This window comes from Lepidochelys kempii, chromosome 4 (genome assembly GCF_965140265.1).
Source record: "Lepidochelys kempii isolate rLepKem1 chromosome 4, rLepKem1.hap2, whole genome shotgun sequence".
Taxonomy (NCBI): Eukaryota; Metazoa; Chordata; order Testudines; family Cheloniidae; genus Lepidochelys; species Lepidochelys kempii.
In genome coordinates, this window is record NC_133259.1 from 114,283,328 (window position 1) to 114,302,044 (window position 18,717).

The window sequence follows — 18,717 nt, forward strand, 5'->3', positions numbered from 1 at the left end:
CAAGAAGGAGTTTTCAGGAATACTATTCACACTGCAGTCCTTTTGGATAGTTAATATTCATGATAGGTATGGAAACTTGTCTAAGTATTCAACTGTAGTACCTAAAAAGGGCACCAAAACAGTGACAGACAATAAAAAGCCCTTTCTGCATAGTACAGTGTGCATGCGGGCTGCTGGATGGTGTGAATAGTGAAACTGACTTTAATTTACACTGACTTAGAACAGTGAGACAGAAGGGACCAACATATTGTCCAGAAATAATGTCTCTGTTTTGAAATACAGCACTCAACATTTATTTATTTGTTGCTGGACTAAAGATTACATTTCTCAGAAGTAGGGTAAACTTTTCAAAAGCATCTGAATGACTTAGGAGCCTAAGTTCCATTGATTGGGCTCCTAAGTGCCTTGGGTGAAAAGTAATCATGAAATGATAGAGTTCCTGATTCTAAGGAATCGTGGGAGGGAAAACAGCAGAATAAAAATAATGGATTTCAAGGAGGCAGACTTCTGAAAACTCAGGGAGTTGGTAGTTAAGATACCACGGGAAGCAAACCTAAGGGGAAAAACAGTTCGAGAGACTTGACAGTTTTCCAGAGACATTATTAAGGGCACAAGAGCAAACTATCTCACTGCATAGGAAAGCTAGAAAGTTTGCAAGAGACCACCCTAGCTTACCCAGAAGATCTTCAATGATCTTCAAACAAAAGACCTACAAAAAGTGGAAAATAGGTGAAATTATGAAGGATGAATATAAAAACAAGAACACAAGCATATAGGGAGAAAATTAGGCCAAGGCACAAAATGAGATTAAACTAGCTAAAGACATAAAGGGTAACAAGAAAACATTCTACAAATACATTCGAAGCAAGAGGAAGATCAAGGAGAGGGTAGACCCCTTACTCAATGAGGAGGGAAAGATAATAACAGAAAATGTGGAAATGTAGGAAGTGCTAAATGCCTTTTTTGTTTCAGTTTGAACCAAAAAGGTTTGTAGCGATCGGACGTCTAACATAGTGAATGCCAGTGAAAGTGATGTAGGATCTGAGGCTGAAGTAGGGAAAGAACAAGTTAAAAATTACTTACACAAGTTAGATGTCTTCAAGTCGGCAGGGCCTGATGAAATACATCCTAGAATATTCAAGGAGCTGACTGAGGAGATATCTGAACCATTAGCAATTATCTTCAAAAAGTCATGAAAGACTGGAGAGATTCCAGAGGACTGGAAGAGGGCAAATATACAGTATATCTATAAAAAGGAATAAGGAAAAGCTGGGGAATTACAGACTAGTCAGTTTAACTTCAGTATGCAGAAAGATAATGGAGCAAATAATCAAGCAATCCATTTGCAAACACCTAGAAGATAATAAGGTGATAAGTAACAATCAACATGGATTTGTCAAGCCAACCTACCAATCAGTCATACCAACCTACTATCTTTCTTTTACAGGGTAACAAGCCATGTGGATAGGGGGAAGCAGTAGATGTGGTATATCTTGACTTTAGAAAGGCTTCTGCTAACTCCTCAGAAGCAAACTAGGAAAATATAGCCTAGCTGGAGCTGCCAGGTGGGGGGGTGCATAACTGGTTGGAAAACCATTCCTAGACAGTAGTTACGAATGGTTCAGAGTCAAGCTGGTGGAAGGGCATATCGAATGGGGTCCCATAAGGATTGGTCTTGGGTCCAGTTCTCTTCAGTAGCTTCATAAATTATGTAGATAATGGCCTAGAAAATACACTTATAAAGTTTGCGGACAAGACCAAGCTGGGAGGGATGTAAGTGCTTTGAAGGATTAGAATTAAAATTCAAAATGACTTGGGCAAACTGGAGAAATGGTCTGAAGTAAATAGGTTGAAATTCAATAAGAACAACTGCAAAGTACTCCACTTAGGAAGGAACAATCAATTGCACCCATAAAAAATGAGAAATGAATGTGTAAGAAGGAGTACTGCAGAAAGGGATCTGGGGTTTATGGTGGATCACAAGCTAGATGTGAGTCAACAGTTTACCACTGTTGCAAAAAAAGCTAATATCACTGAGAATATAAAAATGGCCATACTGGGTCAGAACAATGGTATATCTAGCCCAGTATCCTCTGTTCCAACAGTAGCCAATGCCAAGTGCTTCAGAGAGAATGTACAGAACAGGCAACCATGGTGTAATCCATCTCCTGTTGTCCACTCCCAGCTTCTGGCAACTACAGGCTAGGGACACTTGGAGCATGGGGTTGCATGCTTAACCATCTTGGATGATAACCACTGATGGACCTGTCCTTCATGAACTTATCTAGTTCTTTTTTGAACCCCGTTATCGTTTTGGCCTTTACAACATCCCCGGGCAATGAGTTCCACAGATTGAGTGTGCATTACATGAAGTACTTCATTGTATTTATTCCAAACCTGCTGCCTATTAATTTCATTGGGTGACCCCCAGTTCTTGAGTCTCAGAGCTGGGGTCAATGGACTTGGCTTGTGAGAATCACATTGCGGGGCTAAAAATAGCAGTGTAGGCATTTGGGCTCTAAGCCTCTCGCTGGGTTTCAGAACCTGGGCTCCAGCCTGAGCCAGAACATCTGCATTGCTAGTTTTAGTCTCCTGAGCCTGAGCTCTGCGAGCCTGAGTCACTTGCCCTAGGCTCCGAGACTTGGCACCGTAGGTTTTCCTTTGCCGTGTAGACATACCCTGAAACCCTTTCAATTAATCGCTATCCTAGGGGTTGGCGAGCCCTGCCAATCCATTTCTTATATACCTATTTTTAGGAAAAAGAAGCCATTTGGAGCTTTTTTCTTTGAGACAGTAGGTAATAGAGACATCCAGTCAGATGGTAGTGATAATCTCAGCATTGAGAGGGCTTTTATATTTAATCCTTCAGCGGGGAATAATCATTACAGAATTAATCTTGGTAGAGCTATTGATTTCATATTTTAACATTCTTGTTACACATGCGTGGCAAAATCTGACCTTGTAACCACAAGGAAGTAAGGGAAGCAAAGAGTCAAAAGATCCAGGAAATTCTTCATGCTGCCACTTCTATAGGCTGAGCGAGATTACAGTGTTTTGATTCACAGCTCAAAAGATATGGAAAGAGAGAGCATGGGCAGCAAAGAATAATATGGATAAAACTGTATTTAAATGATAAATATATATGGCTGTTGTTGTTGTGATAGAGGAAAGGCAGAGAGAGTGGGGGTTTTTTCAGACTTGGTTTTGGAAATGTGGAAAAATTTTTCATTTTAACTACTACTTAGTTATTTCATCCAGTGATAGTGAATTTGGAAAAATAGATGGAATTTCATAACAAATTTAAAATTATGGAGAATTTCCAGATTTTTGTGAAAAGAAGTTGGTTTTACCAATGAACTAAAAAACCCAGATGTTTTGCCCAGCTGTACATGAGCTCACTTTCCTTTTATATACCTATAATATCATGAATGAGGGACAAATTTTGCTTTCAGTTCTAACAGTGTAAATCTGGTGACATCCATGAAGTTTTTCCAGATTTCCATTCTGTATTCAAGAATTGAATTTGGCCACATTGCAGTACATGCTGCAGTTTTCCAAACACTGATCTGTTGAAAACTTTGTAAATACCATGCAAGGTTCTACCATCTTTTTCAACATATTGAAATTTGAAGTATATCTTATTTCTTTTACAATTTGAAACAGTTGACCCTGCTACATATGTCCCGCTATCCAGAACGTGCTAATCTTAAATATATCTTATCTTGCTCTTGGGAAGCATAAGAAAGCAAATCTTCATGCCTTTGAAATTTGGACCTTTATTTTGTGACACTAGTTGTATTTATTCTACAGCAGATATCTTTAGCTGCAGTTTTTTGAAACTCTTTCTGTAATGCTTAACATGAGTGAACCTGTGTTAAGCACTGTGTTTTTAATGATCTGCAATTTTATGTACAATTTAGCTATTTTAATAAATGTATGTTAATATGACTATTTAAAAATGTTATGTACAATTTTAATATAAGTGTAACATATATATTTTTCTTTCAGAAAACATACATTGCTAATCAATAATGTATTTGCAGTTGTGGCTGCATTGTTGATGGCTCTTTGTCAGATAGCTGGATCATTTGAAATGCTCTTGTTGGGCCGCACTGTGATGGGTATTCATGCAGGTAAGCTTTATGTTATGCTGTATATACATGTACAGTTTATACTAGGCATCCTCTGCCACCCTTTAATTGAGGAGTGATTTCTATGCATAATCCCACTGAAATCAATGGGAACAATCAGTATGAGTAAGGATGGCAGAATCTGACCCTTAATGAAGAAACATAAATGGATATTAACCATGACAGAAAATTTCCCTTCGTACAGAATGTCTGTCTTCGCAAAACAGAAACCCTTTGGGTAGGAGAACATGGCCTGTCTATTAAAGCTGCTTACTATTTTGCATTTTGGTGTTGCTAGATGCCATATCAATATGATAAGATAAAACTGAAGGCAGAGAACATGGCTATCCATTTGTAATAAATGTTTTCCAACCCTTAAAATACCACGTGGAACCACCACTTCCACCAAAATAATTTAGTAGGTTATCTTGTTTGTAAGAACTAATTACAGTAGCCTTGAAGATACATGTGTTGTTAACATAAAAATTGGTACCTTTATACCAATGTTAATCTGCTGGACTAAGGTGGCTTTACGCTGACTTTTTTATTTCCCCACATTTTGGGGTGTGTTCCCCTCTCTAATTCATGCATGCTGTTAAAAGTCCATCAGAATTGTAAGCATGTTTAAGGGGAACATCTCTCTCTCTCTGCTGATACAACAAGGATGCATTCTGTAGTGTAAATGTTGTATTTAATATTGTCTAGTTGACATATTGCTAAATCAGGTTGTTGGATTTTTCTTATTTACATGTGTCCAGGTTATTGATGAAGTGACAAGAGACTTCCATTGTGAACCATTACACATTCCTCCTTCCTTCTCTTCCTATGCTGCTGGTGGTTGTTCTGGTGATGCTAGAATCAGTCTAGTGAATGTTACAGACATTGATGTCTTTCAGGCATCAGAATCTCTAATACCCCATTAATAGCATTAACAATGGACAAGCAATGGGAGGGTTCAGACATAGCAGTGTATGGGGTTTCCACTGGAAAATCTAGGGTTGAGGCTTCACTTTCTTGCTACACTGCATGCACATCTTCACAACACACAACCTTTGCAATAAACACAACCTGAAAGAAGGGTGAAACCAGTGCGGTATCAGCATCCTCTCCCTTGCTATTCTTTGACAGGGAGCAGACGATGGCCCCTTGATACCCAGAGAATTGAGAGAGGCATCCTGCTATTACTCATCTATGCTCCCCACACTGATAGTTGCCTTCTTGACAAGAAGGTCAGTGCTGTTTTAACCCACTCCTTAGCACACACATGCATCCCATCCGGGGATAACTTAGCCCTTTCCTTCCTACCGGTTTTTTTCCGGGCAACCAAAAGGACAGCTTCCCCATCCTGCTTATTTTGGATGTCTGGCTGAGTAAGGCAACCCCCGCCCCAGGACCCTAGTGGTAATTTCTATAGAATGAACAGCCCTCTTCATATTGTAGCAATGGAGTCCTGACCAGCATGCATCATTTCAGATATGTAATTAAAACTACTGATGATTAGATGGTACAAGGATACTAGTGCACGCGTGCGCACGCACACAAGCATACGTTCTGTTCTATATAGGTTCTTATGCCACCCTCATCATGGTGGTGTCTGAGATTGGTAGTCAAACTTTTCTAAATAAATTCTTGCTCATTTATTGGTTCAATGTTAAGTCAATTGTACTTACAGCAATTTCTCTGCTGTTCCCTTCTTTCACAGGTGTCTCTCTCAGTGCCCTTCCCATCTATTTGAGTGAAATCTCCCCTAAGGAGATCCGGGGTGCTCTGGGGCAGGTCACAGCAATCTTCATCTGTATTGGAGTTTTCGTTGCTCAGGTTTTGGGGCTGCCAGAAATATTTGGAAATGTAAGTACTTAGTGGATGTTGTCCTTCTGTGTGTTGCATTTAAAGAGTGACACTGAGGATTGTGACTGTTCCTTCTGTAGGCAGAAAACCACGCTATGGGAACAAGTACATAACTTTTCCTTCTTCACTTTCTCCACACCACTCATGATTTTATATACCTCTATCACATCCCCCCCTTAGTCTCCTCTTTTCCAAGCTGAAAAGTCCTAGCCATGATGATTAAGTACATACACATCACACACACAAGTCTTTTTTTTTTTCCCACAAGTTTGTGTGTGTCATGTGTATGTACTTAATTATCATGGCTAGGACTTTTCAGCTTGGAAAAGAGGAGACTAAGGGGGGGATGTGATAGAGGTATATAAAATCATGAGTTGTGTGGAGAAAGCAAATAAGGAAAAGTTATTTACTTGTTCCCATAATATAAGAACTAGAGGCCACCAAATGAAATTAACGGGCAGCAGGTTTAAAACAAATAAAAGGAAGTTCTTTTTCACACAGCGCACAGTCAACCTGTGGAACTCCTTGCCTGAGGAGGTTGTGAAGGCTAGGGCTATAGCAGGGTTTCAAAGAGAACTAGATAACCTCCATCAATTTAAGTCCATTAATGGCTATTAGCCAGGATGGGTAAGGAATGGTGTCCCTAACCTCTGTCAGAGCGTGGAGATGGATGGCAGGAGAGAGATCACTTGATCATTACCTGTTAGGTTCACTCCCTCTGGGGCACCTGGCATTGGCCACTGTTGGTAGACAGGATACTGAACTGAATGGACCTTTTGTCTGACCCAGTATGGCCATTCTTATGTTCTTATTAATGAGGTGGAAGAGTGTGGCTTTAGATAGTCAGTCAGTCAGTCAGTCAGTCATTTTGGATATGCAAGAGTCATTATGAAGAAAATAGTTACAAAAGAGGTTTCCAGTCTGACAACAGAATATTAAACAGCCTAAGTGGCTGGAGTAGGTTCCTTTTCTCCCTTTTCCTGATGGGAAATTGCTGGATTTTCCTAGTATTGTTCACATTGTTTGTTTATATTTCTTAAGATGTGAAAAAGGTGCCTAGAGCTTTTCAATAACTGTTTTCTAAATGACTTCTAAAAATTTATATAAAACTGACAAAGAGGATACCATATGACCTTGAATAGAGTGACAGTGTTTCTAATATACATCTTCTTATGGGGTGATTTTAATGTTGCTTGTAATATAGCCCTACCCTGTAGGTGGTTATGAATGGATCTTATTGTTAAGTATCAGAGGGGGTAGCCGTGTTAGTCTGTAGCCACAAAAACAACGAGGAGTCCTTTAAGGTGCCACCAGACTCCTCGTTGTTCTTATTACTGCAAAGCAAATTCTGCCACCTGCCAATGTCTTAATTTAATAACATCCTAATTGATGGTGTCATTGACTGTAAAATGTGGAGAACTTAAATATGCAGGAATTTGCAAAAAATGTGCAGGAATTTGCAAAAAACAGACAAAGAAAGCCCCAATTAATAGTATCTTGATGAAACCTGCAAACCTCACCAAGGGTCATATCCTTAGTAGCTGGTTGTGCTAAATTATGGAAAACTAACTGAACAAAGGATTTAATCTAAGACAGGGGTCTCAAGCATGTGGCCCAGGGGCCGCATGCAGCCCACAGAGTTATTTCCTGCAGCCTGCCATAGGCGCCGAATCCACTGGCAGCCAAGCTCTCCTCACCCACCATACCTCCCACCCTGAGCGTGCTGCATCCCCGCTCCTCTGCCTACCTCCCAGCACTTCCTGCCGCTGTTTGGCGACACTTCAGACTTTTCAGGGGGAGGAGCAGGGACGCGCTTGGGGAGGAGGCAGAGAAGAGGCGGGACTGAGGTGGGGATGGAGTTGGGGTGGGGACTTTGGGGAAGGGGTTGGAATGGGGGTGGGGAAGTGTTGGGAAGAGGCGGGGCAGGTGCGGGGCCAGGGGGAGAGGGGCTTTAACCAAGGTAATTCTGAAAGTAAATGTGTGTTTCCTCATTTGAGTGAGGTGCATTACTGAGTGTTTATATTTTATTAAAACCCCTCATCGCATTAGTTTTAAAAAAGTTAATACATTGACTTTTAATAGCATACTATATTACTCTTCATTTTTTACTATATTTTTGTATCGTTGTATGAAAATGTTTCAGTGATGCGGCCCTTGTGGTGATTTGAGTTTGAGATCCCTGATACAAGATAAATTGGCCTTGTTTACTCTCATAATTGTTTAAAAAACTGACACACCACTTTTTATTGTTGCATGTTGGATTGTTAGTTTCTATCAGAAATAGTTGAAAGTAATATTTGTTACAAATTTAGCTCCTTTTTTTGTTCATGAATTCTTAACAAATGGATCCTGATTTCTTTGAAAGCATTTGTTATTCATAAGTATTCACTGAATAGTTTGAAAAAATAACCTTTAGACTATATCTTCGTACATTGTTCTCTCTGCTCTTCATTTGTGTTGCATGGTTGGTCAGCTACATCAGAGGGCATTTTTTCTGTTCTCTGACTGGATGATTGGAATTTTTAAAATAAGGAAATAACAGATAGGAAATAACAGACATCCATTATGAACTTTCAGATCCATAATCATTAATATTAAAATATGTAAAAGTTTCAGGAATTTTAATGAAGTCAGTGGTTGTCTGAATACTTGTTGTAATGAAAAGTAAGACTCCTACACATGGGAGTGAATAGAATATGGGCTTGGATTTGCCAATCAGATGTTTCAGTATTCCAGGAAAACTCTGTGGTATGTGGACTTGATCCAAAACCCATTGAAATGAATAGGAGTCTTGATTAATGCCTTAATTGCCAGCCTCCTCTCTGGCAGAGTATGGCACTGTCCTTTTAAGTGTGGAAATGCCAGTGGACATTGGAACTGTGAAGGTGCAATATTTATAACTAATGTCGCTGTTATAGACTCTCACAGGTAAAACCTTTTCACTACATCGCATTTTACGCTCTCTGGGTTCTGTGGGTTGAGATGCTGGCTCAGAGTTAATGCAGCAGAGAAAGGAACTGAATCCTCACCTCAAAATAAAAATAACATGCAGTATGCTTGTGCACCAAGGATTTTTCTAACTTTTACTTTTTGTGAGGGAGGTAACATCATACTCACAGCTTCATTCCTACATTCATGTCGGGCTATGTGGATTCATGCTGGTGGACACACTAGCCGTACTTCAGACATGTATGTATTTTCCCTTGTACATTGCCTTGAGAGTTCTGATGCAAAGATTATATACATGGTGCATATGGAAGTGTAGAGTCTCTCTCTCTGTGGGTTCTGCACTGCTTTGGCCACCAGCATCGTAGCAATGCTGTTTCTGCTATTTTGTCCTTGTTGAATAGGATGAGGAACTGATGTTTCTGGTGTATTGCTGATACTATCACAACATTTTGGAGAAGCATTCTTAGCTATTTCTATGTCATATATTGGAATACAGACATCAATGTTGTAAGCAAACTAATTTTTTAGCAAGGGATGTAACCATCAGAGGAGTGAAATTCTGAAATAGCTTTCCAAAGGAAGCTGTGGGGGCAAAAGACCTATCTGGCTTCAAGATTAAACTTGATAAGTTTATGGAGGAGATGGTGTGATGGGATAACATGATTTTGGTAATTAATTGATCTTTAACTATTCATGGTAAATAGGCCCAATGGCCGGTGATGGGATGTTAGATGTGGTGGGATCTGAGTTACTACAGAGAATTCTTTCCTGGGTATCTGGCTGGTGAATCTTGCCCATATGCTCAGGGTTCAGCTGATCGCCATATTTGGGGTCGGGAAGGAATTTTCCTCCAGAGCAGATTGGAAGAGGCCCTGGGGGCTTTTTCGCCTTCCTCTGTAGTATGGGGCACGGGTCACTTGCTGGAGGATTCTGTGCACCTGGAAGTCTTTAAATCGTGATTTGACGACTTCAGTAGCTCAGGCATAGGTGAGAGGTTTATTGCAGGAGTGGGTGGGTGAGATTCTGTGGCCTGCATTGTGCAGGAGGTCAGACTAGATGATCATAATGGTCCCTTTTGACCTTAATATCTGAGTCTATTGGAATGAATGCAAAGGCCATCACAGTAGCAGATTGTTGAGATTAAATACAGATATTTTTGGATTCTGACATGTTTTTACTGCCTTTGACTCTGAAGCTAGTTAAATGATAATATTGAATCTATAGATGCTGTCCTCCTTAGAGTGTAATATTTTAAGAAAGCTTAATAGGTCTCTGGAAATCAAGTTAAACAGTCACACTGCTGGTTCTCTACTGTACCTGCTGTGTCAATGTCCCCCAATTATTCCAAATCCCCTTTTCTCCCCTTAATTTTGGATAAACACTAGTTTGAACTTCAAGGCTCTGATTCTGACCTCCTTTGCACAAATACAAATAATAAAGTCTACTATATCTCCATGGAAGCCAGTGGAGATACATGAGTGTAAAACCATTTTTGAGACCAGAATTGGGCACAGAATATAATTACTTTAAAAAAACTTTTCCACAGGTGATCTGCTTCTCTGTATCATCCCAGTTCCTATGTCGTAGTGTGCTAATTAGACCACCATCATGCTTCAGCCTTCTGTAACCTGAAGCCATTATTTCTTCAGGAAGCCAGAGCAACTGCAAATGTAAACTTATGCTGGCCCACAAGAATGTAATTGTGTTATCTTGAGTAACATGGGAGATATAATATTGCCACTGGCTCCAAAATTACTTAATTTTGAGCATTCATGGCTTTTTTTTTTAGCATGTGCAACTTTTAATATGTTCTTTTGAGGATAAGGCTGTTTTTCATCCAGTTCGTTGTCCTGTCAGGACTGTTCCAGGCAGAGTAAGTCCAAGCTTATAACGCTTCTCTTGGAGGATTTTTCCATGATCTAATACTGGTACATCCCATTGTCAGAAGGATTTCTCAAATGTTTTCGCTTTCTTAATTTTGTCCCATTGATCCGAGAGTTAGCTCTGTGAACAAACCGTTCCCATTGCTGGGGTATGCATGATATGTGTGAATTGTGTCTCTGTCTATACATTTCTCTTTTGTGCGTGTGTGTGTGAGAGAGAGAGAAAAGAAATATACACAAAAAGTCTGTGTACATATTTATAGGGAAGGATGCTAGAGCTGTCTATAACTAAGGTTGCCTGATAGTTCTCATTATATGGCCCTGTTTTCAGTTATTTATAAGGTTGGCAAACTTTAATCATTTGCCCTGAAATTTCACATGCCAGGTGCCTGCTTGAAGCAATGTTTTTGCAAAAAAATTTCCAGCCATTTTAGAGAACAAGGCTAGGGAAAAATACGTTGTTTTGCCCATGTAAAAAAATTCTGATAATCTTTCTCTCTTCCCACTCCCTCCCCCCTAGTAGCTCTTGACCCCATACTTTGGAAGCAGGGGCTTGAAATTTGGCAGTTGGGTGGCCTTTGTGTCAGGATGTGCTTTGTGCCATCCCTGAAAATATCCACCCAAATTTGGCCAAGTTATAAGCCTTTTTTAAAAATTGCAGATCGCACACGCTCAGGAGAAACATCTTTGATATCGGCGTTAAGAGTCCATCCTCCCTGAGCATGCTTGGCAATAATAACTCAGGCACTCTAGTGCTAAGTGCTATAGAAAAGCCCAAGAGGAAATTAATCATGATAATTCTCTCTTCAGAGCAGAGGCTGCCTAGTAAATAAGGTTTGGAGCTGCACACTGAACAATGAGAAAACAAAATATTGAATAGCTGCTCATTAAGTTAGCACCATCCATCAAATCTGCTGGATGAGGCAGGGGTCATGTGGAAAAAATGGTGTGTGATTGTGTAACTAAAGACTGTACCATAATGCAAGAGTCATATGCAAGGGCCATAATTAAAATTGCACAGATAACTGTAATTCTGCTATTTCCTAACCTTGAGTGTTTGACTTAGCACCTTTTAATAATATTCTTTTAATATAATTTGTGTGTATATACTATATAATTATATTAAGCTGGAAAATCAAGTAAGTGTATGGTGATATTATTTTTTTTTTTAGAGGTTCTAACATAACTAAACCAGAAGGGATAGTTTAGTGGCCTAAGTGTAACACACTCACTAAGCATATCATGTCCCCCTTTACTGTCTGGTGCAAATAGATTTACACATACAGCTCAAGAAGTAGAAGCCTGTGCTTTTGTTGTTGGTGGTCCTGGTTCAGTACACCAGCAAATGTTTTGGAGGGACAACAATTAGCTGATGTCACTGTGCGTAGAGATCGTAAATCTTGCAACAGATCACTTCTGTCTAATGATACAGTATTTTATTTCTCATTTGTGTCTGTGCTTGTCATGAAGATGTTCCATATATATTCATCCTTTTCTCGTAAGGAATGACACACACACAGAATATGTAGTGCTAATCTAAAGTTCCATATAGATGCTTTGGTGAGCTCAACAAAATTAGCTGTAATTTGCTTCCACAGTGTCATCTGAACACCAGTATAGAGTTAAAATTTTATTAAATAGACTTGGGAATGCATTATTCCTTAGCTGTTCAGTTTTGTGTTTATCCATCTTTTTTTTTTCTTTTTTCTTTAAATCTCTAATGAACCTTTACGCTGTAAGGAAACCTGCTTGTTCTTTATGCTTTGGATGTACTGGAGAATCTCTTCTTTCAGCAATGTACATGAAATTTATGTGAGTCTCTCCCATTCACAGTTAAAATCTAAGTTACATATGCATACCCCATGTATAGATGGGATAGACTCCGGGGAATTCAAATAAGAAGTGCGTATGCGTGTTTTCCCTTGCAACAGGAGTGGTCCATTCTTCTTTGATTGACACCTGCATAAATGAGGAATAACCCCATTTTGGGAAACGGAATTACACCAGCACAGAACTAGAGTAGGCAAGAACAGCATCAGACCTGGGTTTCAAATTGATTTTTTTTAAATGTCCGCACACTAATTTTGCTGTGGCTATGTTGTGCTTTGCAGCTGTCACTGAAACAATAGGAGCAAATAGATTTTTTGTTAGTTTGTTTTTCTTCCTTTTTTTTTTTTTAAGAACAGTAAAGCTCCATCCAGTATTTGAGGAACTGGCAGCTGTCTTTGGCCAGGCCTGCACTAGAAACTTTTGCCAGAATAATAATGTTGGGTAGGGATGTGATTCTTTACAACATTCTGATACTGGCAAAAAGCCCTAGTGTAGATGCAGTTTATACTGGAAAAGAGTCCCTTTGCCAGTATGACGTAGTTCATTCAAGAAACTGGTATAAACTATATTGGTAAATTAACTCTTTTTCTGGTGTAAGCTGCATCTCCACTGGGGTAGTTTGCCAGTATAGCTATACCAGCAAAAACATTCTAGTGTAGACTAAGCCTTTGTGACCTGTGAAAAATATTCTGCATCAAATGGGATCTTAAATGGATTTTACTTAGGCATATATTTTATATCAAAATACCAAGAAAATGTTAGTAGTTCCCTTTCTAGACTTAATCTTTACTAGTCCCCAAGAAATGACATGATATTAGAAGTAGAAGATAATTGTTTTTAAAACCTTTTACATATGAACCTTTTGTATTTTGCTGGTTGCATTTTCTTATGCTTTTAAGTGCTGCTTCAGATGCACTGAAATATGTTGTATAGCCAGCTACCTCATAATTTTCTGTATCGTTGAAGGCACAATAACCTGTCCCAAAAACTAAGCTACATTGCTTCTCAAAGCCTCATTGTTTGTTCGGCTTCTAAAACTGCTCCTTCCTAGGACTTTTTGTACTTGACTCAGACTCAAAGGCTGCCTGGTAACTAATGATATACTCTAAATTCAGTAAAGAAAGCTATAAAGAATTGTTCCCAGGCAGCCGCAGCCTTCAGGTAGAGACTAAGGAGAACATGATCTATGACAGCTGAAAGACTGTTAAATGTTACTATGATAACATGAAGAGCAATCCATCCATTTCTAGTGCTGTGATTCCTTTAAGTGTAAGTGTGTGTGTGTAAATAAATATAAATCCTGTCATTGAAATACTTATGACAGTAGTCAAAGAGATTTCTCTGTGAGGGGAGTGTTCTGTTATTACTTTAGGATTAAAAGTTGTTAGGTTCCAATCCTGTGGTGGAAACTGCATGGATGGAATCCTGACCCTTCCTGAAGCCTCATTTAAGTCAGTGGGGCTCTGCACAGAAGTCTGTCTACATGGATGCATACTAATTACATGTGAATGTTACACTTTCAGATCAGATTAAATGTGAGCATTTTATTAAAGCTTTTTGTTAGAATCCAACAAACACTTACAAACAGGGTTGGATAAAACCCAGTGCTGGAGCATCTTTCATGAGCCCCAATCTCTTCTGAAACCACACTCTACTCCCCAGAGCAAAGTCCCTTTGATTTCTTCAGCACAATTTTAAATCTTAAAGGAACCATGTGCAGGAAAATAGAACCCTGGCATTCTATCCAGATCTTATGTCAGAAAAAGTTACATTTACACTAATATACAGAGAGCTTCTGAGCTACACAAAGAACCATCATAGCCTCTCCCTACCAATATTTAAAATAGTAAAGAATGATAGAGTTAAACCAAGGCCCTAATTCAGCAAATTGCTTACACATGTACCTGACTTTAAGCACATAAATAATAGTCCCAATGACTTCAGTAGGATTTCCTTCCTGAAGTAGGGCCTTAGCATTACAGTGAACATAAATCTCCAGCTATCAGCAAGACATTTAAACCCTGTGTCACTTAGAACAGTTAGTAGAATGAGTCAAAGAATAGTCTTGGGTGATCTTAAAGATTTTTAAAAAGCATTTTATAATAGGCTTAGAAATAAGATACCAGTAGAAAATATAGGGTGAGATTTTGTGTTGTGCCTCTAAGAAACAAAGCACAGAACTCACAGCCTGGGGTGATGAGTGGGGACTAAGGTGGCTTTAAGCTGTTTTTTGTGACCTCCTGTCCATTAAATCCTCCATCAACTTTCAGCCTATACTTCAGGGCTTACTTGATTAGGAATGGATTTAAGCAGGTACTTAGGCACTTTTCTGAACAGAGGGCCCAACTTTGTATAGCTGTGTCAACGTTGCATTATGGGTGATCTTGCTGCTATGAATTGGTGCCCAACTCTACCCTTCCCAGATGTAAGAGAGTTGGTTGAGGGGTAACAATTATTAACAGAGCACAGTTCCCTTTGAGGCACACTCTTAGGAGCTGCATACTTTATTTATCTAGCTGTGATGTATGTGATATACCTTTCCCAGTGGCACATAAGGCAGAGGATGTAGTTTTTCTTAAGCAATTTTCTTGTCATACAGCTAAGCATTTCTACCTAATTATAAGCTGTGAGTTGCTGAGCTGGAACTCAGAAGCCACCCAGAACAAAAACTAAATCACCCACTGGTGCATGACCTGGCAACAGTGCAGGGCCTGGCCTGTTGGTTAGTGCATATTGCTGTAGGATTTTAAATCAAGAACCGTGTGCATTTATCTCTATATTAAATTTGTTTTTACAGCACTGGAATTGTACACAGGATTTTATAAAACCTAGTTTGAAAGGTTACAGGGGTAAAACCACCAGTGGAAAGACTAAGACAGCTTCTCTGCAACCAGCCCTTTGAGTGCTGGCTTTGTTTCAGGTAGCCACAAACACTAATAAATTACCCATGGTGCTTTGCTTAGTCTCATATGGTCTGTTCATAAATATCAGTATTCCCAAAGATTAGAAGTGAACATGTTTATTAATTTGAAGTTTTTTTAAAAAATTAGTGAAACTCTAGCATGTTACAAAACCATCTGTATTTGCCTGTTACCTGTATGGAGTTCATTAATTAATTCAATAAGACATGACATTGCAGCAGTGAATCTCCACATTTGCAAATAAAAGCTCTGATTTTAAAAAAATATTTTAAAAATTGAATATGCTGCAAGACTTGGTTCCACAGGGTTTAGGAGTAGTTCATGAAGACCAATCCTGTGTAACGTGCTCAAATCCTGATCCCAGTGCTGCATTCTTTAAGCCTAAAAAACTCGAATAGATTATTTGGCTGTGTGGGTATGGAGCCCTGTATATGAAATATGATCAAGCATTATGTTAGCACTGCTCATAGTGTCAGAGTGAGAGTAAAACTCTCTGATACTGATTTCTCTCTTGTTGTAGGCATTAGCAGATGCTCTAGTACCAAGTCCTTTAATAAGTAGTGAGTCTTAAAAAATGTTTTGACCTGTGACTTCCTTTCACATACAGTGAAGATACCCACCCTCTAATTATTCCATATGCCTGGGAATTTTTAGAATTTCAGTTACAAAGACAAGTAGCTTTCTCCCTATGTGTATGTGTTTGCAATCTGCATACCAAAATCGAAGTAGACTGGGCATCCTGCACTAACTAGCACACAGTTATTCTGTTGAGTGATGGGATATATTTTCTAATACTTTCCATAAGAGTGCATTTATTTAAAATATTTTTCATTTATACATTGGCTGTTGAAAATAGATCATTGCCCCCCAACACACGCACTGTTTTAGTATAATCCAGTAAGAAAGGACTAAATAAATGAAAGTTAACAGAAATGATGGAAATAATGCCGTAATCACTTGTGGAGTGCTGCATCTTTAAATGTGAAGTGAAGACCAGCTGTTACTTCAACAGGTTGAAAATTAGGTTCAGAATAACATCTGTGAAATGCTAAGGAAATTAATTCTCTGTACCTTGCACAATATGACCTAATGAGTAGAGCTGGGTGAAATTTTTCATCCAAAACTATTTTTGTGTGTGAAAAATGCAGATTCGGGAACACAAAAATATTTTGCAATTTTTTTATTGGTTTTTGTCAACTTGTTGGTGTTGGGGGGGGCAAGGGAAACAAAAAAGATCAAAACATTTTGACATTTTTGAAATGAAGCATTTCAATTTTTCAGTTCAAAATGACTTTGTTTTGATATTGCTTTCAGTTTAATTTTAAAAAAAATTGAAATTGCAACCCATTTTGTTCTTCCATATATATGGTAGAACAAAATGGGAGAAAAAAAAGGTTTTGGTTAGACTTGAAATCAAAACTTTTTATGGAATTGCCAATAAATAATAAAAAAAGCATTATTCATACAGGTCTACTAGTGAGTAAAATGTCTAGGAATCTGGATGCTGCTGTTAATGTTGCATTTTGCATCCATCTTTCTATCGTACTTCTGTAGAGCCTAATCCAAACCCTGCTGAAATCAGTAGAAAGACTTCCATTGAATTTAGTAAGTTTTGATTGAAAATTGTAATGTCACTGTCTCCAAAGTCTTGATTTTTCCTTATGTTGGCAATAATCTTTATAGAAATTAACACTTTTTGGAAAGCTCAGGTTGGAGACAAGAGTCAGAGAGCCAGGGCATCAGCAGGGGGAATATCGAGTCTACAAAAGAGAGTCTCTAATTTCAGCTACTATATCCAGTGCCTTAGGGGACTGTGGCAGAAGAGAAGGAGCAATTGCATGAAAGTCCTGCTCAGTCCCTGCATCATGGGACTAGAGCATGCTCTGTACATATGGAATATTTAAAGAATTTAGCTACCAAACTAACAAATCTCTATTGAGCATGTGCAAACTGAGATTTCCAGAACACCTTGCCGGTTTGTTTTGTTTTCTGAAAAAGAATTTTTTTCTCTGGTTCCAGAGAAGAACTTGAACAATTGCAAAGTGGTTTCAAGAAATTCACTGGGAGATATAAGACATTCACAAAAAATCCCAAAACAAACAAACCAATGAGAGAGAGAGAGAAAAAATGTTTTGAGTTGGTACGAGGAACCTGGATTTGGATAGTGTAAATCATGAGAGAAGTGAATGGAAACAGAATGTGAATTTGCAGTATTCTAGGGCCTGACTCAAAGCCCATTGAAATCAATGGAAAGGTTCACAGGTGCTTAATGCCAAGAATATTTCTTAACACATACACAAGAGGAAAACAACAAATTGCTCAATTTCCCTGTAGAAAGGGTCAAAAATCTTTAGCCTACAGGGGAAAACAGCAGACTTGTAAGGTCTGTGTGAACTACAAAGTCAGTGTGCATTAAAATGCATTGTTAGAAGGTGAGGGCACCTTTTTTATTGCTTTAGATAAAGACTGTCTCTCTTTTTCTTTTTTTTCTCCTTTTTGTAAATAAAAAGTAAAATTCCTCTATAGAGGAAACAAAGGAAGATCAATGTCTTGTACAGTAAAAATAGATTTTTATTGTACTGTGCTGGCCTGAAATTTATTATAAGGACTGAATTCATTCTCATGTATAGCTTTTCACAATAATAGTTTTAAAAGACGTATTTGGAGAAAAAAGTGAAAAACTGAAAAGCCATGGAGTAAAGATTTATTGCAAATAAGACTCCCTAGGCTGGCAGAACATTAATAATAATAATTAATAATCTACAAAAGTAATTTGTTTTTTTTTCTCCTTTGCATGGTGTCCTTGGCACTATGGAAAAAATGTACAAGAAATCTGAGACACTAATCAAGAGTCAAATTTTTATACATTACTTTCACAGACCTAATGTAACTTTAGAAAAATTTTATGTTACTGTTTTACCTTTTACAATGTTTTGGGAAGTCATCATGGGCTCTAAATGGAAATAAGATGGGTTTTTGACCATTAAAAATGAAGAAATTATCTACTTCTAGCTGCCCACAAAGCAAAACAGCCAGTTACAATAGCTGTGTGCTTTGTAGTGTCTTCTTTTGTTTGACAAAGGTTTGTTATTCCATTAACAAGTGTGTTCTCAGTCTCCTTTACACCAATTAAAATGGCTCTCTCATTTCATGATC

The 18,717-nt window shown here is 38.5% G+C and overlaps 1 protein-coding gene across 4 annotated transcripts in view; it reads left to right on the top strand.

The window, feature by feature from the left end:
* Positions 1-18,717, top strand: part of SLC2A9 (solute carrier family 2 member 9) — a 207,451-nt gene that overhangs the window by 73,754 nt on the left and 114,980 nt on the right. For all 4 annotated transcript variants that reach the window (XM_073342503.1, XM_073342504.1, XM_073342506.1 and 1 more), the window contains 2 exons: positions 4,009-4,133; positions 5,833-5,978. In XM_073342503.1, the coding sequence (XP_073198604.1) occupies positions 4,009-4,133; positions 5,833-5,978 (271 nt within the window). The remainder of the gene's footprint in view (positions 1-4,008; positions 4,134-5,832; positions 5,979-18,717) is intronic.